A 26,632-nucleotide genomic window follows, 5' to 3' on the forward strand; every position below is an offset into this window, starting at 1 on the left:
CGAACACGATGGTGGTTTCGGCTCGTCGATCGGAGGTCGGACGGCGAGTAGATCGGAGTTCGAAGTAAGGAGAACGGGAGAGGAAAACTGGAAAATTTTCCAGAAACATACGGGAGTCTGGGGGTTTATAATATCTCATAATTAAAAATGGCTAAACCAAGAGTTTAGCCATTGAACTTCCTGCACTTCTTAAAACGGTCTGTCAACTTTGAAATCTTACAATTTAATCCCTTATTTCTTTCAAAATACCAAATTAAATCCACCAATTTATATTTTCTTAAATTTAGCCCCTAAATTGGGGTGTTACACATACCTCGTATCAGGCACATAACTCGCTTCTTTCATTGTTTTCAAGGCCTTCAATTTCTCATCATCCTTGTAAAGGGTTGGATTACGGAATTCTCTTGGTGGTGGCATGGGGATTTTATTCGCATCAACCTTTGACGGGTCAAGATCAACCGTCAGCTCTTCAACATAGTCTTCAAGATCAACATCTCCATGAATTCGAGCATAATTCCTCAAAGCCTCCCAAACTTCAGCAGTTGGCTCAAAGGGCAGTTTTTTCTCGACATACTCTTTAGCTTCATAAAGATGACCAGATTTTCCAAGAACGCCTATAAGCCCCGTATAGTGCTCCACCCCAGGAGAAATTCCATACTCGCTCTCCATTGATTGAAAATGTAAAAACCCTTCTTCTATAGCTTCTGCTCTACCACAAGCAGAAAGAACTGCAAGGAAGGTCTGTTCATTCGGTTTCAAGCCCAATTGCCTCATTTGCTCGAACAACTGCAACCCTTCATCTCCCAAGACATTGTTTGCATACCCATTTATCATCAAATGCCAAGTATCCATATTCCTATCAGGCATGTCATCGAAAACTCTTCGTGCATCAGTCATGCACATTTTGCATACATTTCACTCACCTTATTGTTCAATCCAAGGTCACCTTGACATGTCGACTGCAAGAAGTAATCATGAACTTTCTTCGCATCCTCAAGTGATTTGGGATTTCCAATGAACACAAACAAAGAAGAAAAACAATCGGCGTCAGCTTTAACTCCTTTAGCCATCAATTCAATAGTTTCTTTGACTTTCCCCTCATGACATAACCTCGTTAAATCTATCAATGAAGCAACTGGCTCAGTCTGCACATGCTCCACCATTTGACCTTGATTCCTTCTCTAGGGGTCCGACTGATTGGAATTTTGACTTTGTGGGGCTCTTTCGTTAAAATTTCTACCTTAAGGGTACCCACGGCCTTGATTTTGATTATTCCACTGATTTGGGCTACTGGACATTTGTGTATTCATCGGAATAGCATTTGGGTACTGAGGATAGCTCCAATTCTGCTGAGGATTCCACTGATTAGGCCTTTCTCGTTGAGAATAACCCGGACCCTGATTCTGCTGGGGATTCCATTGATTGTTACCAGAAACTCCGACCTGATGTTGCGGATGATGGTAACCTAAGTTTTGAGGGGTCCATTGGTTATTAAAATTAGGGTTTCGTTGACCATGAACACCCCTGGGATCAGATGACGGTGGCGGTTGCTGGATTTTGTTGTGCGGCGGCGGCGGTCTCTGGTAGTTGTTTGGGATTGCGCTCATGGACAAAACTTGGAAGTGGCCATCGAAAGGGAAGTGAGAGGAGTTAAGGCGTACATTGGAGAAGAGAGATTGTTTTTCTTAAGCTGCTTTTTGAAATGGAAACCTCCGATAAACCTTATAAGAAAGGAAGGGGATACACTATCAGGTGCCAGGCCAGTGTTAAAAACCGAGCAAGCCGGGTATGTTTTTGGGTTTGCAAATGGGTACCGGTCCGTTTCATCCTTTAGGACTCCACTTTTATGGTAGGATTTCATTGTTGGTAGTAAAATAGAACATTGTTTTACATAAGATATGAGGTTTAAGTAATTATGTTTGTAAAATATGTGTGCGATTGTATGATATTAATTGATTAATTTTTTTTAATAATATTATCTCATAATCACTCTAAATTATTAAAACAAAATTAATATGATAAATAATCATTTTAATCAATCATTTAACTCTCTTATTTTGTAGCTTAACTGTTAAAGACATTATTTATCGTCACCATCCATCCACCTTTGTCATTCAAAAGCACCGTGATTATGCCATCGTTCACCCCGTTGGGAATTTGAGTCCTTGAGGTTAGTGGAGGTCTTCTTGCCTGTAGATGCATTTCTCTTCGATGGCCTGTGTGCATTCAAGCTGTAGTTATGGAGATTGTCTTGTTTTGATTTGACAGATAACTGGTTAGTGGAAGTCTTCAAACCTGGGACACTGCATTCTTTTGATTTGCTCCCTATTAAACTTGCCTGGCATAATGACTCAATGGCCTACCTTCCTCACCGTCAACGTGCGGTATTTCTAGCTTGTAAACTCCAAATTTATCTTTAGTTCTGTTGACTGTGACGTTCATTTGCTCTATTGCTTTTGGTGATTTTGCTTTAAACTTGAATTCAATGTTGACTTCAACACCTGGTAAAAAACAAAGGCAAGTTAAATATTACAAATGCAAGTGTTGGTGTTTGTTCCTTCATAAAGTAGGACCAGTTTTTAGGGTTGTGCTAGTCTTACTAATACCTGACAAGAAGTAGCTGTGTCTAAAGAAAGTGTTGCTTGAACATGTATCACAGAAAACAACGCCCACTATTTTGATCCGAGAGATGGGATTTAGGGGTTGAGTTATTGCGGAAAGTCGATACATGAAAGAGGATGCTGAAAGAAGAAGATGGAGAAGACGAATGATTGGATCCATGACAGTGAAACACTCATATTATACCTGTTGGAAGTAGAAAGCATTGTAGTTTACTATAGCTTAAGACTGAAGAAAATATGAGCAATATCCAAATAGCTATAAGCCCGTGAGTAATAGGTGTTAGGACCAGACCAACTCTAAAGCAAGGATCTGAAAATGTAATTTGTTTTCTAATCACCAAAAACAAAGACATGTGAAGAGCCTCCTTGACAGGATGTGAAAATATGGAAATACAGTGAGGTTGCAACTCTGTACCAGATGAAATGGTGACTTGCAGTTCATGGTCAAGTTTATTTCTCTCGGTGCACAAGCTCAGCCATCTGGCCGCCAGAACGACGACTATAACCTGAAAGATGCCAATTCTCAGAGGAGTGAACGATGGCCTAACGGTGGTGCTTTTGGAGGACGAGGGTGGGTGGATTGTGACGAGAAACAATGTCCTCAATAGTTAAGCTACAAGAGAGGAGTCAAACGGCTAGTTAAAATGGCTGTCCCGCGTGGCTAAACGGTGTCACATTGGCATTATGTTACCCCGGTAACGGTTATTATTAAAGAGTGATCAATTTGTTATAAATCGATAACATCAGTGACAAATCATTAATTTTAAAATATTAGTGAAGAGAATAGAAACTTACTCAAACATCACTTACTATTTATATAATTTACGTTTACAAAAATTTGTTCATTGATTTAATAATAATTGATTAAAAAGGTGTGATGCAGATTTAACCAAGCAGGTTCAGAAGATAGCTCTTTATTAAGGGATAAACGAAAGAGTTTTCCTTTGAGTTGAGCTTGAGTGCTCTTCTTCCTCAAGTTAGTAACTCAAAAGGATTAGATAGAATGGAGCTATGAAATATCTTTATTCTTTCTAAATGATTAGATCAGACTATTAAATTATAACGACCATTGTAAGATAATTAATCCTTTATATTATTGAATTTTTGACTTTTTTAAAATAAAAAGTTATGGTTTTGATATTGTTTTCATTAAACACACACCCAACATTGATACACGACAGAAACAGGGAGATTAACCAAAGCACACAAAACAGAGGAAGAAAATGCAGCAGAGCAGCTGCAGTCGATCAATGTCTTGCCATTCCAGGGATCACTATTGGCACCGCTGCAACTCCACGTTTTTGCCTATCCATGTTTGCTTCCCAACCTTCATTCCCAAAATAAAAAAATATATATAGTATTGATATGGATTGATTAATGATGCACAACAAAAAAAAAAGGATTGATTTTGAAAAAGTGGAATTCTACTTGTGGTCCCTGTCCCTCTAAATCACCCAACATTGAGATTTAGCCCCTATATTTAGTTATAATGTGATCTTTCTACTACTGCATAGTAAATAGATTAAAACCGGAATTTAACCTTGTAAAAATATGGTTTACCTATCTCCATGTCAAAGCCACGATTTTTGAGCTCTCTGTATTCTTGACAGAGAGCAAACGGACCACAGCAGAAGTGAACCAGACAGTCATTAAAAGGCTCCTCGGCTAAGTCGTATTGTCCCCTTAGTCTCGAGCGATAGAAGAATGAATATAAACATGCACAACCGGTAAAACCCAACAGCACCGCATACAACAAACCCCTTGAAAAACAAGCTGCCAAAAACAAGGATCAAATTTCAATTTTTTTTAACCAATTGAAACAAGCATCAGATTGTAAAATAATAATAATAATAATAATTAAAAAACATGAAAACTTTACATGTGTGTCCTCGGTTGACGATCTCCGATACCTGTCCGAATGTTATGCAAGGACAAAAACAAGTAATCACGCCTGAAAATTTCGGAAATCGAATTAAAGGGTTCATCTGAAAACGAAAATAAACATGAAAACGATGAAGATGGTTAATGTTTTATGAGCTTACAATTTGCAGGGTCATCGAAGCAATGGCAAAGACCAGTGGTCCATTCTCCAGGCGGATGGTGTTGAAAACGTGTAGGGAAAGTGCTTGAAATTGCTGGAGTTGGGATGGGACTTGGATCGCCGTAAGCCGATGTCCGAACAGTCGGATGATCCTGCGTGCTAGTATACATAGTTTGTGATTTTTGGATTTCTTTTAACTTTTCAGTTGGTTTGATATTTTATGCAGAAAACGGAGGATTATTTGCAGGTTCTTCCATGGCTTTTAGATTATGGAAAGTATGAAGCTGTAGGGTATCCCTTTGCTTGCACTGTAAGTCCAAGTTGATAATTTAAGCATTGATTCTGATGTAAAGCCCATTCCAGATAAGACATGTTAGGAATAATATGAGGCGGATGGATAGAAACCAAATCATAACCAATATTTTGAGGTAATGTTAGAAGATAACGATAATTATAACGAATATGTAATGAAATAGACATTAATATTTATTTTACGTGAAAAATCTTTTCAATTAAATTAGATATTTTATTTTCTTTAATTTTCTCTTAATTTTATATATTCATTATTTTAAGTTAAGTCCGATTCAGATTAAATTCTAACTTATATTATTTACCTTGAAAATCATGAATAATAGGTATAATATAATTTACTTATAATCCTTTATCACAACTCGAGTCCCGAATCCACGCCTTACATGATAACACTAATATTTAAACATTTTAGTTATTCAATTATTTTTTAAAAGATTAAGGGTTGAATTGTCTAACTCTAAAAAGGAATGCATATCAAATTGATAAAGAATAAAATATTAAGAGTTAAAAAGTCATTATGCCAAAGAAATAAAACAGCAAGGACTTATATTGATTTTTTTTTCTTGGAAAAAAGTTTTGAATTGAGATTAAAATAATGCTTTTATAAGTTGGAAAATTAATATCACGGACCTACTTATAAATGTAGAATAAATTTAATGTTTTTTAAAATTATATTATAATTATAATTTTATATTTTTAAAATAATTTTATTATTTCTAGTAATTAATTTAAATAATGTGTCTTTAGAACGTATAATATTTTATAATCACCCTAAGTTAATCGATTAAATCCAAAACTTACTTTTCACTTTATCAAACAATACCTTAACCTTTTAAATAATGTGTCTTTAGAACGTATAATATTTTATAATCACCCTAAGTTAATCGATTAAATCCAAAACTTACTTTTCACTTTATCAAACAATACCTTAACCTCTTAACTATTATATTGACTAATTTAATTATTATATTATAAACATTAAAATAAATTTATAAACCATTAAATCAACCAATTTAATTCACATCCTTCAAATGGTTAGCAATAGTATTAGTGTCACACTATTTATAAAATAGTTGGGGGCTGGGGGGAAGTGTTTGGAAGATAAAGGCGAGTTCACCCTGGTCGCCACATCCAACCCATAGACTCACCGAAGCCTAAGCCCTAGTCCGCACCCGATCCATTTCCTCTAAATATTTCCAGATCCAAGATATAGTCCAACAATTTTGCATTCCATTTTTACCGCCAAATTTCTGATTTTCAAAATTCTTATTCTCTCATCCCTCACTCCTCTTTCTTTCACCACCCAAAATGGCGAGGGAAAGTCAGTCCACATCATCAACGATGGAAGACGAAGAAATTTCCTCCGATTCCGATTCCGATTCAAGCGACGAATACGCCGTTGAGAACCCGGAAGAAGACGATGATTACGAAGAAGAAGAGAACCATGACGATGGTGGAGAATCTACCGCGCATCATCCACCGCTCGATGGAGATCTCAAATCCAAGAACGTTGATGCTTTGTTAAGGTGCTTTCCGTTTCAAAAATCAAATGCCTAACAGAAAATGACCAAAAAAAAACGAAGAACTTGAATACCGATCGCAGTTAAATATATTTGATGTGAATTTTGTTGATAGTTTATTGAAGTCTATAATAATGATTTATTAGGGGCAACCTTGTTGTAAGAAGACAATCGCTGCTTCCACGAGTTCTTTCAGTGATAGAAGGAGCTGCAGTTTGTAGGAAACCATTTAAGCCCCCATGTTCTAATGGGTATGGTGACGGGAAAGAAAATCTTGCACGTCGTCTTTGGGCCCGGAAGCGGTTTGTTCCTTGGGGCTCTTCAAGGTCAGCGTTACTTGCAATAGCCAAACCGCTAATTAGAACAGAGTCCGACAGGACTGATACTGAGGAGGAAATTGTGACACTTCCGCCAGGTGTTGAGCCTTTGGTATTATGGCAACCTGAAGAATCTGAAGATGGACCCAAAAACTTAGTGCCCATAGCAGTGGATCCCTTGCTTGTTCGTTTTCTTCGACCCCATCAAAGGTATTGTCCATCAGTCTCAATCCTGATTTTCAGTTTGAGGAAATGCAGGGTAGAGCTTTTTGTACATAGTTGTATGTATTTCTTTATGTAAATTTGTGTCTGCGTGTATGTACGTAGATGCAATTCAGAAATGACCATCTTCTGTTTGAAAATTGAAACTACAGTGGTTAACAGCGCACTGAATATGGATTTTATTTGGGTATGGTGTGGGTCACTGAGAATATATTGTATGTAGAATAAGCATGTTTTTATGTTTATTGGTTGTGGATGTTATCTTCTTTATTTTAAGGGAGATATTTTTTCATTTTGTAATGCAGAGAAGGAGTTCAGTTCATGTTTGAATGTGTGTCCGGGCTGTATAGCGCTGCCAATATTAATGGATGCATTCTTGCTGATGATATGGGGTAAATATCTTATCCCTTCAGGGTAAATCCCTTCACATAGTTTATGATCTCGGTTATCATACTCTTGGTTTTATTTACATATCCTTCATATTTGCAGTTTGGGAAAGACATTGCAGTCAATCACTTTACTGTATACCCTTCTTCGTCAAGGGTTTGATGGGAAGCCGATGGTTAAGAAGGCCATAATTGTCACACCAACCAGTCTTGTCAGTAACTGGGAGGCAGAAGTCAAGAAGTGGGTTGGAGAAAGAGTTCAACTTATAGCTCTCTGTGAAAGCAGCAGAGATGACGTTGTCTCTGGAATTGACAGCTTCAAAAATCCCCGCAGCTTCGTGCAGGTAATTTTTGCACTTCATACTTCAGTGTGGTACATTCTTTTTGAATTTTTTATCAATTTAATCAATGGTTTCCAGGTATTGATTGTTTCATATGAGACATTTAGGACGCATTCATCAAAATTTTGCCAAAGTGAGGCTTGTAATCTTCTTATCTGTGATGAGGCTCACAGGCTGAAAAATGACCAGACAATAACAAACCGGGTTTGTTTCTAAAGAAGCTCTTTTCTCACCTTTTTGTTCCATGGTAGAAGTCATTTTTTTGTTGTTTTTCTAACAATTTCCATAGCACGTCTATGGTCTAGGCATTGGCTGCTCTCGCATGTAAACGCAGGATTTTGCTATCTGGAACTCCCATGCAGGTGACACTGTAACCGTCATTTTATATGATTCATGAATTATGTTTGTCTTCCTAACATATAGTTTCCCCTCATTTCCCATCCAAACAGAATGACCTCGAAGAGTTCTTTGCCATGGTCAATTTCACTAATCCAGGAATTTTGGGTGATGTTGCATACTTTCGGCGTTACTATGAGGTCAGTTGGTCACTCAGCACTATAGTTTCAGAGGTTAAATTTGCAATGCAAAAATTACATGTAAAAATGCTTCTACCTTTGAGTTCCCAAGTTCCATATTTTTGTTATCTTCAAAGTCACCTATACTTTTAGTTTAAAACTCGTATGTTATCCCTTCTCTGTTTCTGCCACACTGGTCTACAAAAAGCTGTGAGAAAGGATTTGCACTTGGGCATACATATGTGCTGTCATTAGTGTTGCATCAGTAAATATACCTTGCATATCCAAATGCCTGTTTGATCTCCTTTCTGCCACATTAAGCATTCTTTTTTCCCTTGAATCCTTTACCTTGTGTAAAGGTCAGTTGCTTTTGGGCAGTTAAATGCTTTACAATTGATTTGTTGTCACGCGGTAGAAAATATATTTAATGAAGTTGGTTTTTTAAACTTTGAAGGATAGTATCATTATGGAAACCATCACAGTGTATAGTTAAATTCATCTAAATAAATTTTAATTAGAGAAGTTAGGAATGTATGTTGCAGTTGCAGTTGCCTGGGAGAATGCACATCCTTGTATCCTCTATTACTAAGTAGTATTTTTGGTGTCTACATAATTATACTTGTTGTTCTGTTTACCTTTTCTTTTCCACTCTAATAACATTTGCTTGTTCCTTATATAAACTGTTATAATGCCTCCAAATGATGAAGACACCAATAATTTGTGGAAGAGAACCAACATCTAATGAAGAAGAGAAGAAGCTAGCTGCAGAACGTTCTTCAGAATTAAGTGCAAAAGTAAATCAGGTGATGATGGTTTATTATTCATATGTTTAGCAGTAACTGAGTTTCTTGAGGATTATATCTACATTCTCATTGGTATATGAACTTTAGAGAGTGGTTGCTCTATTCCTGAAATCCATCTCTTTATGTATTGCTGATTACTGTAATTCTTTTGAATAACCACCGCCTGTGTTTTCCGCAATTGATTGAAAGATACCTGATTGCAGTTCATATTGAGGAGGACTAATGTGTTGCTATCAAATCATCTGCCTCCAAAGGTATGGTCCTCATATTGAACTACATTTTACTTTTTACATATCATTATCTTAAACTCCTTTTGCAATATTATCTTTTACAAAAGGCTTACAATATTAAATATAGGTTGGTGAGCTAGACTAGATATTTAATTGATTATCTGAAATTTTCCTTCAGGACATTTTGTTCTTCTTGCAGATAATTGAAGTAGTATGCTGCAAGTTGACTCCCCTTCAGGCTGAGTTGTACAACCATTTTATACACTCTAAAAATGTTGGTTTTTTTGTTATTGCTTTCCAGTGGACTACCTGAAAATTACTCTCTGTAGACCAAACATAATTGTTGTCTTGCCCCTCTTGAATTCAGGTTAAAAAAGTCATCACTGAAGAAACAAAGCAAACAAAAATCTTGGCTTATATTACAGCTCTCAAGAAGCTCTGCAATCATCCGAAGGTACTATAGTTTGCGGGAAAAACAGATTTTTTGACATGTTGCTTAATGTATAATGAGTTTTGTGTACTTCTTGAATGAAGTTTGGGAAACAGCTAAATCTGTTATTTGTGTGTGAATTCTACATTCCATATTTGGCACAATGTTCCTTTTTACATTCAGCATTTCAAAATTAGTTGGATGTACTAGCATTTGTGCTATATGACTTATATTGTTTACCTTTCTATTTGATTTCTCTTCTTTTACTAATTTTAAGAAATTTACTTAGTTCTCATATATAATATTTCTCTATGTAGCTCATTTATGATACCATTAAAAGTGGAAGTCCAGGAACTACAGGTTTTGAGGACTGTATGCGGTTTTTTCCACCAGAGATGTTCTCAGGAAGGTAGGTTTCTCATATATTGGATATATTTATGCTTTATGTTAACTGTCTGAGATCTCATAAGATTATGTTTATATTTTTATTGTTAGATCGGGATCATGGAGTGGCGGTGATGGGGCATGGGTTGAACTATCTGGGAAAATGCATGTATTAGCTCGATTGCTGGCTCATCTACGCCAGAGAACCGATGATCGCATTGTTCTTGTTTCAAACTATACACAGGTCAGTTTAAATGGTTAACAAGTCGTTATAGAGCTTTGATAAAAAAAATTGTTATAAAGCATTATCATATTTGTTTCAAGTCAGCATGCTCAATGTTAGATGAATCCCTTGGGATAAATCATATACATTATAATTATTGGTGTCAATGAATTTGTTTTGCATCAGACATTGGATCTATTCGCTCAATTGTGTCGAGAGAGAAGATATCCATACTTGAGGCTTGATGGAACCACATCAATTGGCAAAAGGCAAAAGCTAGTTAATCGCTTTAATGATTCAACCAAGGTATAAAATTACTTGCGTCAGTCTATTTGTGGATTAGGTTTCTCTAGTTCAAAGTTTTGCTGGGGCCTTTATCAGTGATAATCCTGAATGATTAAACAACAATTTGCAGGATGAATTTGTGTTTCTATTAAGTAGCAAGGCAGGTGGTTGTGGTCTTAATTTGATAGGCGGTAATCGACTGGTCTTGTTTGATCCTGATTGGAACCCTGCCAATGATAAGCAAGTAATATCTTGTCTGAGCTCCAACTATTTCTATTGTCATTGAGAAAATAAGCACTTGTCGTATGACCTAATATTCTGACCTTTTATTTTCAAAAATAATAATAATAATATTCTGACCCTTTGCTAACATAACTTAGGCTGCTGCAAGGGTTTGGAGAGATGGGCAGAAAAAAAGAGTTTACATTTACAGATTCCTAAGTACTGGAACAATTGAAGAAAAGGTTTTGGCATCACTTTAATTCAATATCACCCAGTGTTCTGCATGAAACTTGCCAATAAACAGTTGGAATTATAGATCATATTAATATTTCTATAGGTGTACCAACGACAAATGTCAAAGGAAGGGCTGCAAAAAGTCATCCAACAGGAGCAAATCGACAGTGATATGGGACAGGTTTCTATTTTTCCCTTTTTGTATGTTTTTCATTGGAACTTGATCTTAGCTTATCATATAAAAACTGCTTGAGACTTTGTGTTGCAGGGAAATGTTTTCTCAACGGAGGATTTACGTGACCTTTTCACATTTTACGATAGTGTGAGGTAGTGTGTTTTCTTAAGTTACAGCGTACTATTATATGCCCTCTCTATAAGATTCATGCATTTCACAGTATCATCTATTTATTCAGTAGTTTGCAACATCTTCTCTAGCGAACCTGAAATTGAGGTTACACAAAACCGTGGGTATAACGTTATCAAATAATATGAATCAACAGCATCAGCCTCTTGTAAACCTTTAATTCTGCAACAAGACTTGACATTATCTTAGGGTATAGAAGCTCTTTGTTACTAAATACTACAGTTATGGCAGGATGAAAGAAACCAAAATGAAAATTATTGCATTGTCCTCGGTAGCAAGTCAAGAACGTCCATTGATCATGCACGTGTAGTAACATGAACAACCAATGATTTACTTTGGCTGGTCTTTTGAAGCAAGCCACATTTATGCTATTTCATTTGTACAAAACCGTGCTGGAATATTCTAGTTCACTCTATCTTTGAATCATTGATTCAAATATTTCTTAGCTAAGGGCAGTTGGCTGTTCATCTTCGTCTGTGTGTCACGAACGTTTATCTCATAAATTATGCAGGTCTGAAATTCATGAAAAGATGAACTGCAACCGCTGTAACAGTTTTGATATTGGACCTGAGAACATAGGAGAACAGAAAGAATGTGAACCAGAGAATGGAAGTTTTGAATCGGATCAAGAAGTTTTTGACATAGGTGGATTTGCGGAAATAGCTGGATGTCTGGATAAGCTAAAGAGCTCAGAAAAACAGGTTGGGTTATCATTCTACTACGGATATACTAGTGCCTCTTTTCCATGAGGTCATCCAGTTAATCTTCTCTTTCGGATTGTTTTCAGGTGGGGGGTCCCTTAGAAGAGGATTTAGTTAGCTGGGGGCACCATTTTCACTTAGAATCAGTACCTGATGCTATTCTCCAAGCTTCAGCTGGTGACGAGGTATGCTGATATCTATGCTACTTGCATGTTTTAACAATTCAAAAACTACCTTATAATTCTTTGCAAGTTTATGATATTGAGCCTATGAAGAACTAGATTCCTCCAGTGAAATACATGCATTCAGCAAAAAAATTATAATGATAGTCCTAATCTATATTGCTTCAACTCTTCATTTTTCTTGAAATATTTATGTTAGATAAATGCGCCCGATGTATGACCAGGTATGGTTATATGAACCAAATGTGGAAAAACTTGGAAAAAAATCTTTATCCCGTACTCACATTGGAATTGGAGTAACATAGGTCCTAATATAAATATATATTGCAGGTCACATTTGTTTTTACCAATCAAGTAGACGGGAAGCTTGTTCCTATTGAATCAAAGGAAAGAGAAGGAAGTAAAAGGCAGAATATTGGAAAGGTTACTCACTTGATAGAGAGAGAAGACAAAAATAAAATGCAGAATTCCATGAAGCAAAACATAGTTTCCAAGCCAAATTTTTTGTCCAAACATCACAAACTGTTAAATTCCGTTTCTACCAATAGAAATTCTTTGATAACACCACCACCACCACCATCATCATCTACTTCACCCACCCTTTCACAAGGTGCAATTCATAATCATAAGACCATATCTGGGGGACTTCCTCTTAGAATTAAATTACCTCTTAAAAGATCCTCCCATGCTTCTGTAGAACATGATGACGATTTTCAGTAAAGCTTTTTGGCAACATTTTGTCAAAATGTTCAATCGTCGAATACTTTAAAACTTTCATCCTCTGTAAAATTTCTTTAATCACTCAAGTAACTTTTGTTGAATACTTTAAAACAAATAAAATTTCTTTTGCCTTGCATCCTCTGTAAGCTTTCTTGTGCAAAGTTGTAACCCAATATGGTTGGAATTTGGAAAAGGGCAACCAGAGTTATAATTCATATAAGTAAATGGCAGGCTTAATGACATTTCTAATGGTCTTTTATAAATATCATTCAACTAAAAGGGTACGTGTCGTAATATTACTTTAGACAAACTACCATATAACGATTGAGAAAATTCCACGTCATTTATACAACTCAAACACTTATCAATGTCACGTTTACATTTATTATTACTCGTGGAATGTATTGATTTTTTTATAGCTTTTTTAACATTAACATATTTGATAAATTCATACTTATATACTCGCATTTATCGAGAGAAAAGGCCGAATATGGCTCGGAAAACGAAGTCCTTATCACATCGCCCTCTCACTTAGATCCTTTCATTCCTATAATTTTTTTTGCACTACACAAGAAAATGTTTTAATAACCATAAATATATATTTTTTAATATTTAAATTTAATTTCAAATTTTAGTTTAATATTTATTTTTTAATTTAATTTGATAAAACTTATTAAAGTTAATTAAAAACAGTTATTACTCGTTTAATTGATTTACTTTAATAAAAAAAATTAAAGTTAAAAAGTTGTCCATATTTTTTTTTAATTTATCCTCAAATCTCATTTCATCCTAATTACGGATTTCGTCGGACATACTTTTATTGTTTCATTGCAAATTACAATCTTACCATAAATATTTAATTGTTTTCCAATCCCATTTTTTGGGATGATGATCAATATGATCACAACGACCACGTGCGCACAAACGTCACGCGCGTTGAAAGGCGGTTTCCTATGATCAATCGGCTTTGCGGTTCCACATAGATGATTACGATGTGTCTCTCGTCATCGAGCGAAGATATATATAGATTACATGGCCGGTTGTTCGTCGTCTTTTTAATGTGAATGAAATCTGTTTTTTTTTTTAATTATTATTATTATTTCCATTACCGACGACACATCGAACAGTGACAAAAAGATAGAACCGAAATCAAATATTTATAGTGTACCAAATTCCCACCTAGTAACCAAAAATCCTAATAATTGGGAATCGGTATTCTCTTATTATTTTTAACACACAATCACCACAGAGAAAGACAAATGGAGCTTAAACCTGGCTTATCTGCTCTAGTCACTGGCGGTGGTTCCGGGATAGGTAAAACTTTCATAAGCTTTTCTTTCCTTGAGTCTCATATTTTGGATCAAGGATTGCTTTTTTTCAATTTATCAGGTTTGCTTTGATTTATTACGGAATCGCATAAACTTTAAGATTGTGAAACAGATTACGTGATTGATTGGAATTGTTATTTGAATTATGCGCAGGTAAAGCTTTGTGCTTAGCTTTGGCAGGGAAAGGGATATTTGTGACAGTTGTAGATTTCTCGGAAGAGAAAGGGAAGGAAGTTGCATCTTTAGTTGAGAAAGAGAATTCCAAATTCCATCAAAATCTAGGGTTTCCTTCCGCTATTTTTGTTAAATGCGACGTTACTAGCCTAAGTAAGTTCATTTGGATATATTTTATGTAGTTGTCTCGGATAATTACATTATATATTAAAAACTATGCTTCTTGTTTTGAATAGGAGATCTAACTTTAGCATTTGAGAAGCATGTCGCAACATATGGAGGATTGGATATATGTATTAACAGTGCTGGTATCGGTAATCCTGCATCTTTCTGGAAGGACCAAACTGATGGCTCTAAGACATGGAGACATACTGTTAATGCCAACTTCGTTGCAGTTATTGATTGTACTCGCCTCGCGGTAATGCTTCAACTTATAGTACTTGACGCAGTTTTGATTTATGACAAGTCCCTATGTACCGCGATGAATGATTTGTCTGATCTTTGAACAGATTAAAAATATGCAAGCTCTGCAAAAGCCAGGGGTGATAATCAATATGGGTTCCTCTGCAGGCCTTTACCCATTGTATGGAGACCCCGTTTACTCTGGCACAAAAGGTTTGCGGGTTTGTTTTGCTTAATTGATGTGACTGTTGTCGTTGATATTTTAAGTTGGATTTTGAAGAATGGGTTGGTTGTGTATTGCTTCGAATTCATGTTTTCTCGGATTATTTCTTGAATTAGTGTAAGAAGAGGGAAAATGGATAAATTATGATAGGAATGAGAAAATTATCTATATATTAATTCTTGCTTATAAGGCATTTATGTAATTGATCATTTGCTTAAAATATTTGTTTTCCAGGCGGTGTTGTCATGTTTACTAGATCACTAGCTCCCTACAAACGTCAAGGAATTCGTGTGAACGTCCTTTGCCCTGAGGTAAGTCTCTAGCCTGAACTTTGGATGTTCTGAATCACTACAGCCTCCTGGAAATGTAGTAATTCTTTTTGTCAGTAGTAATTGTTGATGGTAACATTTCGGAGGAGGTATAACAGTAATATTTACTGTGTTTTTTCTTTTTCGGGGTCTGATATTTTGTCTACAAATTATTTACCTGTATAACTTGCCTTTGAATTTGGATGTAGTTTGTTCAAACAGAACTGGGAGAAAAAGCAGACCAGAAATTTGTTAATCTAGTTGGTGGCTATATGCAGATGGAAAAAGTGGTGGAAGGTATATTATATTTTATACAATAGTCCCTGTTCGTTAAGTTTTCATTTAGAGCAATATTTGCCCCAATTTGTGTGTATTTTTTTTATCGTTGTGCTTAACATTTCCCGAATTTGGACCGTGTCTAGTATTTGATTTTTCATACTTATATCTAAATACATGGTGGATACAAGTATTTGAACACAAATCGTTAAGGGAGGATTTCATCCCAAAAAAAAAAAGAGTTAAGGAGGAGTGCATAGCTTGTTCTAAAAGCAAGATGCTTTAATTAATTGAACAAGAGTAAACAGCGTACTGTGTTCCCCACTGGATTTATCAGTACATTTATTCGAGACCCAATAAAAGATAAGCTCTATAGTCTATAGACAGAAGGAAAGAGAACTGTTCTCGCACTTGCTTGCTTGTCATTTTCTTTTCAGAAGTTTGTTTCTGTTAGATAAACGCTGAAATTAAAAATTAGTTTTTGCTTCTCAGATCACTTCTTGTTCAGCCTCAAAGGTCCTCTTTTTCTGCTGCTTTTGAAAAAAATTAATCTATTAATTACTATGCACTTTTACATTTCTAGGTGCTTTGGAGCTTATCATGGATGAGAGCAGAGCTGGTTCTTGCCTGTGGATTACAAACCGCAGAGGCAAGGAGTATTGGCCTGGTCCAACAGAAGAAGCAAAATACTTGGTTCGTTCTTCTTCAAGTTCCGGGGAAAAAAATTCATTCCGAGCTCCTTTAATCCAACTTTCTCAGAGTTTTGAGAAAGTGTAAGTAAAATTTCAAAATACTGCTTCAATTTTGAGAAGTTAAAGTAGAATTATATGAGGGGAGGAACGGGTCCAATTCCGGGATTGACTAGCATAAACTCTAGATTGAGTTCTTGCATAGTTTCATAAAACTACAATTTTTAGATATGTATGAATCTAAAAGTTTTTATTCTGCAGAAATTTTTGAACTTGATTACTTTTGGTGGTGTCAAGATCTGCTTCAGTAGTTGAACAAAAAAAATAAGCTTCAGCAGATATAGCTAAAGAGACCTTCCACTTTTAAGTAATCTATTTTTTTTTTGGAACTTGTGGATTCAAATCACTTGATGTGATGTTTATTCTGAAACGTTCTTATAATAAAAAAAACTTGTAGAAAATTCTGTAGTTCTCAAATGGTAATAGTGGGAAATTTTAAGTTTCTAACCATTGCCTCCGGTTCATTCTGAAACCTTATATCTCCTTATTTTGGAAGTCTACCCCAATCTAATAGCAAGGCAGAAAAAAAAGATCAAAAATAAAATAATAAGTGAGAGAAAATAGATAGGAAAGAAATTGATAGTTGGATGGGTGAAGTGAAATAAATATTGGGGTAGAAACGGTACAATGGGCAAGTGAAATATGATAAATAGGTTCTGCATTCTTCAGAAAATGCAGACAGGAACTCTTAAATTGGCCTTTGCAGGCAAATAACGAGAGGCTCTTATAAGCTATGTACCGGCAACTGCTTTTATAGCATTTATGGCCTTGTAATCGGTCAAGTAACTGATATAATAGTTTTTGAATGTTAATTTTCTTATTTGTTTCTACTTTCTAGTTCCATATCTTCTCAATATTCTCAAACTCTTAACTCAAAGAAGCAAGCATACTGACTTTTTTCCAGTCAACTTTCTTTTTGTATTAGTTGCTGCTAATAACCATCATAAAAAGTAGGATGTTTGTTGGTTTCCAATAGCTTCTGACTACTGCCTTTTTTTCTCTTCCTCTACAGAGTAGTGCATAAATTGAGTCACAATTTTCGTGATGCCACTCACATAGTACGTGCCCAATTGAAACTACCAATTGAATCAGGCCATGTTCTTCTGAAAATCATTTATGCTGGTGTAAACGCAAGTGATGTAAGTGTTCTAGCATCCTTTAATGATTAATTTGATTTGAGTATTTTAATTAATTATTTTGTGCATTCAACCTTTTCCCTTTTTGTGTGGATGTTTAAGATTTGCTTAGATGGCTAGGACATGCTCAAGAAATGATGGGGAATTGTTGAGTAAGTTACTTAAGATGTGCAAATGATTGCACAGCCTCGGATGATAACCAAAAATCATAGACTGAAGTTACCACTTATAAGGAGAGATTTTGGCATCTTAACAGTTTATTGAGAGTAGGGTTGTGTGGAACAAAGAGAAGGGTTAGCTTGAGCTTAAGAATGTAGGATATGTATAGACAGAGAGAAAGAGTGGTTGTCGATATTTTGAAAGAATTCCTTCTAGCTTTAATTTCAGGACACCTTCAAACCAAGGGGAAAAAAGGTGATCATTTGTAACTACTGGCTCTAGGTTCTTTGCATTTATAGGATGAAAAGCTTGGGAAAGTAAGAGAGGAACTGGTTGTGAAATGGCTATTTATCATCATTTTACTATTAAGAAAAAGCAATTGGGTTTTTCTTTCTTGGTTTGTTAATTGTTATGCTGTTTTCTGTCTTTTCTCAATACTACATTTCAATGAACACTTCCAGTGTGTAATTATAAACTTATGCTCTGTCTATGTTATTAACATGTTACACACAGGTGAACTTTAGCTCAGGTCGTTATTTCCTAGGAAACAAGAAAGACATCAGTTCCCTTCTTCCATTTGATGCTGGATTTGAGGTGCGGGAAAAATATTAAGTAAATGCCAACATGTTGTAATATAGTTCAATTATTCTGATATCTTATGGTTTTAGTTGTAGAATTATCACTGCATCTGATATTAGGTCTTTTTTGGGGATCAAACATGCGATATGTAGCTAACTTCATGTTATTTTGCTGATACAGGCTGTGGGAATAATTGCTGCTGTTGGAGATTCCGTACGTAATTTGGAAGTTGGAACTCCTGCTGCAATCATGGTTTATGGAGGTTATGCTGAATTCATGATGGTATGCTATCCATTTGTATTATTTACCATGTTTATAAAAATCTTGTTTCATCTTCAATTTAATTGTTTTAAAATCATATTTAAATTATTAAGTGAATAGATATTAAATGTTGAACAAAATCAGGTCCCTTCAAAGCACATACTTCCCATTGGAAGACCTGATCCAGAAGTTGTTGCTATGCTTACTTCAGGATTAACGGCATCAATCGCTTTGGAAAAGGTTCCTTATTCCGTTTTTTCTTATTTAGAAGTGAACTTTTCAATTCTCCCCAATCCCTTGTCACTCATGAACTTTTCACGCATCATCCTAAGTCTTATTTTTCTGAATTCTTCCTGCAACTTTTTGTGGCCATCTCTCTTCTTTCTTTCTTTCTTTCTTTTTTTTTTTTTGGTGTACCTAATCCCCCATTCAGACTGTTCTTTATTTTCTCTGAAAATGTTTCTATCTTCCCCTTTCTTGACCTTCTTCTATAGGTTGGTCAGATGGAATCTGGGAAAGTTGTCCTTGTGACTGCTGCTGCTGGAGGGACCGGACAATTTGCTGTCCAGGTTTGTCCTAAAATTAGATGATATTTATTTACGTGAATTTGCACAAGCTATATAATAGTGGCCGACTTTACTCTGGTGTAATCATTGTGGATACATTTTTTTAACTATTGTATGTTGAACAAGATCAAGCTTGGTGAGTTCTAACATTACCTTGTCTTTTGTTTCATTCTTATTTTAGTTTTATACCAAATGACTTTTGATATTTATTTACCCAAATAGCTTCAAAGACATACTTTAAATTTATATAACCATCATAATTTCTTCCTCTACTGCAAGCAGTTCTATTTTATGGTTGTATTCGTTTTATGGCTTCGACATTATATATATAATTTTTATATGCTCCTAGCCTTCCTTTTTAGGGAAGTAAAAAAATATATTAATCAGAACGTTATGTGCAGCTTGCAAAACTGGCAGGAAATAAAGTTGTTGCCACTTGCGGAGGAAAAGATAAGGCAAAGCTTTTGAAAGAATTGGGGGTTGATCGAGTCATAGACTATAAAACTGAAGATATCAAAACTGTATGTCTGAAATTCTTAACTTCATTTGTCTGAAGCAAAATTACTTTTTAGTGCATAAAATTTGATCAGACTATTGTTTCTGTTTTTTTCTCAGTAATTTGAATTATACGGTTCTTTAACAATTACCTTAAGTATATATCATTTCTCTATATTATATCCATTAATCATTTGAACTCTAATTAAGTGGAAATGTAGTGTACTTGACTGCTTTTCCATTTTAGACTAATCTCAACACCTCATCCGTGAATATATATCCTAGTTGCCATCCTTTTATCATCATCCAAGCTGCAACTTCTGAGATTTATCTCAACACATTTCATGACTAAGATCTTGATTGCCACATGCAACTGCCTGGTCATGCTACCACGTGATAGGTTATGCATTTGGTTGGTTTTATAGATGGAATCTAAGACTTTATGCTTTTTCAGGTTCTTAAAGAGGAGTTTCCTAAAGGAGTCGACATTGTCTACGAATCTGTTGGTGGTGACATGTTTGATTTGTGCTTGAATGCTTTGGCTATTCGTGGACGACTCATTGTTATAGGAATGATCTCTCAGGTTGTTTCTTTCAGAATGAGCTTGCAATTTTTTAAATCATCTCTATTGTTCTTTGTGCTTTTGGTGCATAACTTTCAGTTTTTTTGCATCTTCTATGTTTGGTCACTTGAGTTTTCACATTATGTTTTTTTTTTTTTGCTCCAATATGATTATTTGCTATACTTTCTGCATGATATGGATACAGTAATTGTTGATTGTCAGAGAATTGATCAAACAAACGTTCCCAATCTTTTGCATGTTTTTACGTCAACTTTCTTATTTGTTTGATATATAGTATCAAGGTGAGCATGGGTGGATGCCGAAAAATTATCCAGGTCTAGTCGAGAAGCTTTTAACCAAAAGCCAAACTGTGGTATGTTGTTAATTATGAAACTTTAAGCTGTATAGAAGCAGTCCTTTAATTTTATGTTGCTCTCGCTCTTCATTTTTCTTTAAGTATACCTTTAATTTTCGGACATTGATACGAGGATATGAACTTCTAAGACCATTCAAATACAAGGAAAAACTTTGGAAAAAGTGAATATAATAATGTGATAAACTTTAGGGGGTCATCTTGTATTCTCGGCTGAGGAATTCTTGTGGTTACATTTCAGGCAGGCTTTTTTCTGCCACAGTATAGCTATTTATGGAAAGAACACCTGGATAAATTATTTTAATCTTTACTCTTCAGGAAAGCTTAAGGTACTATGTATATCCTTCCATCATAACGCTAGTTATATTTATTCCATTGATAACATTTGAATTAAATATTGGTGTGATTTCAGTTCCTAACATGCTAGAGTTCAATTGTAATAGGTTCAAATAGATCCAAAAAGATTTTTAGGCTTGCGTTCGGTAGCAGATGCTGTTGAGCATCTCCATTCGGGTAAAAGTACCGGCAAGGTGAGCACAGGATTTCTTTTTTTATCATAGTACTTGCTGCTAATTCATTCACTTGATCCTCAATTTAATTTATATTGCAGGTGGTGGTTTGCATCGATCCAACCTTTGAAAAGCAGATGGCTAAGTTATGATGTGGAGTTCCAACCTAACATCCAAGAAAGATTACTTGGTTTGAATAAAGGTTTAGCACAGGGAATATTAACTCCATGTTCTGTCATTAGACAAATTCTGAAATAATTTAAGTGCTAAACCTAAGATGACATTCTTATATTTTATCGCCTTAGATAGCAAGCACCATACAAAAAATCATCAGCTAAATGCCTGCAATCTTTTTCCACTAACTGAAAACAAAGAAACTAGCTTTGTTTCTTCATGGCCTGGCTTGTCTGCAGAAGATGCATTACTTTCCTGCAAAAACCAGTTACAACTCAGAGTTCGAACTTAAAATGTCGGAATATGAGACCACTGACACTCCAACTTAAAAAAAATGGTGGTAATCCATGGGTATTTAACGCTCTGAAGTACTTCCACTGGATTTGATCCAAAAAACAGAGTCATGAACATGCTATGTAAATTGAAAGTTTGGGAGTGAAGTGTTGTTACTTGCACGAATGCGCTTAGATCTTCTGTTTTGGACATCTGGCTCCTTGTCATCTTCTTTGTCTTCCTTTTCATTATCTCCACCTTCTCTGTCTTCAGAATTGTATGCCCTGATAATATACACCTATGGAACAAAAATAGAAAAAAGTGATTGGCACTATTAACAACTGTTGCCTTACCATCTTGAGTTGAAAGTGTCGAACATTAAAAACATAGCAAGAATTTACTTAAACGAGCTGATCAATGTTGAAGCATAAACTGAAGTTTGGTGGGGAGTGTTAGTCACCTTGAATTCTGTGGGAGCTACAAGCTGGTGAATTGAAAACCCTCTCCAACCACCGCTAAGACCTGTTTTATCTGCAAGGTATTTGGCTGCAAACTCCTCTCCTTCCTCGTCCACCAAAGTCATGATCACGTCATGATGGGGCAGGTTTCTCTTGCAAAAGTGGTTTGGTAAACCCTAATCCAACGTACCACATTCCAAAACATTATTCATTTTCTTGTTTTTAGCATGAAGAACAAAAACCACATGAATGAGTTGCAATGCAAAAATCAATCTTACTAGCCAAAATCCTCCAGTCACATGGGATTGGAGCATGGGCTTCACAAAACTCGGATACTCTGATTCTAAACTAGATTCAAGACGTTCTGCTCTTTAATTGGCATAGGCTTTGTCTTCAGCCGTAGCATAAACTCGATTAAACAAGTCTCTCCGGCTATGGCTCCTGCAATAGTAAATTATGTTAAACTGAAACAATTTGAGAAAGTAAGAACCTTCACACAAGGGAGCCAAACCTTCCGAGTCTTTCCAAAGGTTCAATGGGGACCTGCCATGCCAACCATCAAGAGATCGTGTCATTGAAACATCAACAACTTAACTATATTTCACAGACTATAAATTTTCACAGGTTGTATTACAGTTTTTTAATGGATAATCTCAGTTGCTATCATCATGTTAACGTAATAGTATTCCTTCAACTGATAAAAGCAGCTTGGAAAGGCGTAATAATATCATTCAGCAGTAGTTTATGACAGTGGACACAAATTTCAGAGAGAGCTTACGTCTTTGTAATCTGGTTTGGGCTTGTCTGCAACGCGACTAGATCTTCTCACCGATGTTAGCTCCACCGGTTTCCGAGGCGTCCGGGGCTTCCCTGCATCATTCAGAGTTTAATGCAAGTTCAAAGAGGTTTAGAGATGGAGAAATAATAATGCACAGACATATAATCACCGGAGATGACTTGGGCCTCTTGCTCTTCAAAGCCTGAGAGAGGCACTTAAGATTCAGTTCTTCCATCCTCTTTTGGTTCTCATCTAATCTCTTTCTACGCATTTCTTCATAGCTTAACTCTGCTTCCGCCATTTTCTAGCAAACCAAACGGGAAATGGCAGCTAAAGGATCTTTCTCTATATGGTTTTTACTATAGAAAAACTGGGAGGAAATAAAATTAGCTAACTCTTATTTCCATATGTAACGGGTGAGGGGAAATAGGATAATATGCTGTTTTAATACTATATTTTGAGGTTTAGGGTTTTAAACCAAGAAACGAAACGAAACAGAGGAAGATGAAACAGGAAGCGACGACGTATTGAAGCAAGGTGAGGTCAGAGTTTTGAAATTCAAATTTTCAAATTGCGAATTTCATTACCACTTTTAGAGGTAGTATTATTAAATTAAGAGTATTATAAAAATAATCATTCTTTGAGTAAATTTTATTTTTTCGCTAAGGTTTTAAAAGTAATAAATTTATTATTAACTTTATCGATATGTAATAAATCGAACATTCAATGTTAATAGATTTAATGTGAGTGACAAAAAACTTACATAGTTCATTAAGGTTTTAAAAGTAATAAATTGATCATTAACTTTATCAATCTGTATAAATCGATCATTCGATGTTAACAACTGTTAACGTGAGTGACAAAAAACTTACATAGTTCATTAATCACTTATCTGAATCATTGATCGTTACGTTGGAGAATTCAATTGATGCTTCAAATGATTTAAAGGTATATGACTTATATGAGAATTAAAAGTGAAAATGAAAAAGAGATATATCAGAGTAAATTTTACAAGTCACCGACGATAATAATCGCAATGTTAGGAATCCAAGGAAGTTCAAAACTAGTAAAAAAAATTATCATACCAATAATCTCAAACGACCATGTTATCCACCTTTATATTTTGAATCATAATCCTTTCATCTGCTGATTTAATAAAAAAATCTATTAGAACCATAGATTATTTGTGAAGTGGAAGACTTATTATAAATTACAATGAAATTCATTTGTTGTTGTCATCTGTAAAATGAAACACAAATGATTCACCTTAATACTTTATGTCGGTATATAATTTGTTTGTAAAAGAGGAGATGGACATAGACGAAGCATTAAAATTGGGAAAAACAAACACGTGGAAATGGAAGCAAATTAACATTTTCATTAATAAGCGACATTCTTTGTATCCCCACAATCACAGCAACAAAATCAAGGCGCATCAGATCCAAATCAAACCACCTTTGCACGTGCAATGCAACCCTCCCCGTTTTCTCTACTTTTTTTTTTTCAATATTCCCCATCTCCTATCTTGAAATGGTAAATTATTACTTTTTTTCCTTTCCTCACAAAAATGAAATTATTTATTGTGTGCTAGTGTTAGAGTCATCATTTTTCATTGTATTTTTATCATTCAAGATATTGATAAATTCAATTTATTACTGCCTATTACTTTGTCATTTTAATTATTTTGAATTTCTTGAAAATTCAATCGAAAATTAAGAGAAAATGATTATAATTTACAGTCTTCATCATTCGATAGCAGCACGAAATCAGGAATCTAGTTCGTCTCCTTCTCTTCACCTCTCCACTTTTGAAAAAAAGATGTTCTATCATAAAAAAAATTAAGAATTGAAATTAAAGGTTTTTCATAAAAAGTGAAGAAATTTTTAAGGTCTTATAATTTTTAAAATGGATAATGTTTCATAACTTCATTAATTATTTATCGATAGAAGGATTGAAATGAATAATTAAAATTTTATAAATTAAATTATTTTTCATAAATTTAATTATAAACTAAGAATATAATCAAACACGTTCATACATATTCTGTTGCCTTACGCCAAAAAGGAATATTTATCGACGGAATATGTAATCATGAAACGATTTGGTTTATACGAATAACTTTTCCTCTTCTTTTCGTTCTTCTTTTAGTATATTAATTTGCACCCATTTCATGTAATGAACAACACTAACCATAACTATGACTAAAAAAATTTGACATTCTTTAAATAAAATATTAAAATTAATTTTTACAAATAAAAATTATTTGAATAAATCATACCTTTCAAAGTTCAACTATATTTAAATTTTGATATAATTGAAATTACCATAAAGATTTAAATCTTTATATATCAAAAAAGGTTTCATTTGCTTTTTATTATATAATAAAGATTATCGAATATCGCCACGTCATCGTCGTCCTCCCATTGCCATATCGTTTTTCAGATGTAATTTCCGTGTTACCTTGTGCGTGACTTTAACATTTTCTCTCTTTTCTCTGTCTTCAGGGCTGTAGACGAAGCCAACGGTATCGACCGTTCAGAGGCACATCCTTGACGATATCATAATTGTACCTGCAAAAATATCAAATATAGAAAATGTTTTGTTAGTTAGAGATAGAGATTCTTGTTGATTCTACGAATTTTAGGTTGTGCCATTATGGTGACTGTCCTTATCCTACGCACCCAACAAAAGAGAATGTGAGATCGGACTTACTTCTCTGCAAACCGTTTTTGCTGGTACTTTTCGGCGACGGAGAAGAATTCGTCGATCTCGGCTTTCGAAGGCATCTTCGGCGGCTTCTCTGGTGACGGAAACGGCTTTTGCGCAGGCGAATCCATTTCGTCTGAGCCTCCACAAAGCTCGCTTAAGGGAGTTGTTTCTCTACTGGAAAATAAACCAATGTGAAGGTGTGAAAGAGATTATAAAAACGGAGAGTTAAGGGAAACGACACGGTTTCTTTTTCCTCTAAATTTTGAAGGATAGAAATAGAATGAATTTATAAAAACGTAACAGTAATTAGTTAAGGAATTAGTGAAAATTAACCTGAATTTGATGATGTTGGTGCACGTTGAGATTTCAGTTTCAGAACTCTTCGCCTGCAAAAAGAAAAAGCGCATTCATGAAAATCACCTCTAGATCTACAATTCTCAAGCTATCCTTGAGAATATCACATGGCTCATTGCTTGAACAACGAGAAAACAATGAATCGCCTGAGAAGAGTCCGGAACACATATCTCCGGCCTGTAATCCACAAGAATCCGAGAAAGTGGCGAAGTTAATAGGCTGGTTCTCCGAATTTGAAAGGAAACGAGGGTTTTCGAGCTCGATGTCCGGTGAAGTTAGCTCCAATTCTTTCAATTCACGAGGACCAACGGCTTTTCTTCGCTTTGATAATGAGAAGCTCGAGCATGAAGGTTCCATTTCAGCTGTTTCTCCACTTCGTTTACAGTTCCTCATAGAACCAACCATTTTTTCACTCACTTTTAGTTACTTTTTTCTTTTTTAATAAGCTGATGAGTTTCCTATTTTGGTTTTGCAGTTTCAGAGGTTCAAACTAGAGTGTTTAAAAGGCAATCGAGTGAGAAGATGGACTATTCTGAGCCGTTCAATTTTCCAACGGTGGAGATTTTGTCCTATACAAGTTTCACTGGACAAATTAGGCCACGTGCATAGGTGACGGGTGAATAACAAGTGCCAATGATTCTATCTAATGAGGTAATGAGGTGTTTGAGTCTGATAAAGCATGAAGTATTAAATCCATAATAATATTCTAAATTTGAAAAATGAATTTTTCCTA

At 35.1% G+C, this 26,632-nt stretch overlaps 4 protein-coding genes and 2 pseudogenes across 5 annotated transcripts; 2 read left to right on the plus strand and 4 right to left on the minus strand.

The window, feature by feature from the left end:
• Positions 1-303: 303 nt before the first annotated feature.
• On the minus strand, positions 304-897 carry LOC120133881 (pentatricopeptide repeat-containing protein At2g15690, mitochondrial-like). The gene has a single exon (XM_039150374.1). It carries the CDS (start codon positions 895-897, stop codon positions 304-306), a length of 594 nt encoding a protein of 197 aa, XP_039006305.1.
• A 2,856-nt stretch (positions 898-3,753) lies between these two features.
• LOC120134520 (protein PLANT CADMIUM RESISTANCE 2-like) lies at positions 3,754-4,953 on the minus strand. Its single transcript, XM_039150950.1, has 4 exons — positions 4,664-4,953; positions 4,501-4,572; positions 4,182-4,394; positions 3,754-3,948 (listed from the first exon to the last, which is right to left on the minus strand). Exons 1-4 carry the CDS (start codon positions 4,830-4,832, stop codon positions 3,869-3,871), a joined length of 534 nt encoding a protein of 177 aa, XP_039006881.1. The 5' UTR covers positions 4,833-4,953; the 3' UTR covers positions 3,754-3,868.
• A 1,313-nt stretch (positions 4,954-6,266) lies between these two features.
• LOC120134504 (protein CHROMATIN REMODELING 25-like) lies at positions 6,267-13,053 on the plus strand. The gene is made up of 21 exons (XM_039150932.1): positions 6,267-6,500; positions 6,641-7,021; positions 7,339-7,425; positions 7,523-7,763; positions 7,839-7,964; positions 8,066-8,122; positions 8,210-8,296; positions 8,983-9,078; positions 9,282-9,332; positions 9,508-9,582; positions 9,676-9,762; positions 10,056-10,147; positions 10,234-10,366; positions 10,532-10,651; positions 10,761-10,874; positions 11,011-11,094; positions 11,190-11,267; positions 11,355-11,413; positions 11,962-12,151; positions 12,238-12,336; positions 12,664-13,053. Exons 1-21 carry the CDS (start codon positions 6,283-6,285, stop codon positions 13,051-13,053), a joined length of 2,865 nt encoding a protein of 954 aa, XP_039006863.1. The 5' UTR covers positions 6,267-6,282.
• A 1,190-nt stretch (positions 13,054-14,243) lies between these two features.
• LOC120134505 lies at positions 14,244-21,543 on the plus strand (annotated as a pseudogene).
• Positions 21,544-21,739: 196 nt separating this feature from the next.
• On the minus strand, positions 21,740-23,137 carry LOC120133886 (annotated as a pseudogene).
• A 2,163-nt stretch (positions 23,138-25,300) lies between these two features.
• On the minus strand, positions 25,301-26,367 carry LOC120134516 (cyclin-dependent kinase inhibitor 7-like). 2 transcript variants are annotated; one of them, XM_039150946.1, is made up of 4 exons: positions 25,966-26,367; positions 25,879-25,931; positions 25,549-25,716; positions 25,301-25,406 (listed from the first exon to the last, which is right to left on the minus strand). In XM_039150946.1, the coding sequence occupies exons 1-4, from the start codon at positions 26,302-26,304 to the stop codon at positions 25,337-25,339; spliced, it is 630 nt and encodes a 209-aa protein (XP_039006877.1). In that variant the 5' UTR covers positions 26,305-26,367; the 3' UTR covers positions 25,301-25,336. The 2 variants fall into 2 exon arrangements, with proteins under 2 accessions (XP_039006877.1, XP_039006876.1); XM_039150945.1 differs by having other exon boundaries at positions 25,549-25,719.
• Positions 26,368-26,632: the final 265 nt, after the last annotated feature.

The sequence above is a fragment of the Hibiscus syriacus genome, unplaced genomic scaffold (assembly GCF_006381635.1).
Source record: "Hibiscus syriacus cultivar Baekdansim isolate YM2019G1 unplaced genomic scaffold, ASM638163v2 tig00110597_pilon, whole genome shotgun sequence".
NCBI lineage: Eukaryota > Viridiplantae > Streptophyta > Magnoliopsida > Malvales > Malvaceae > Hibiscus > Hibiscus syriacus.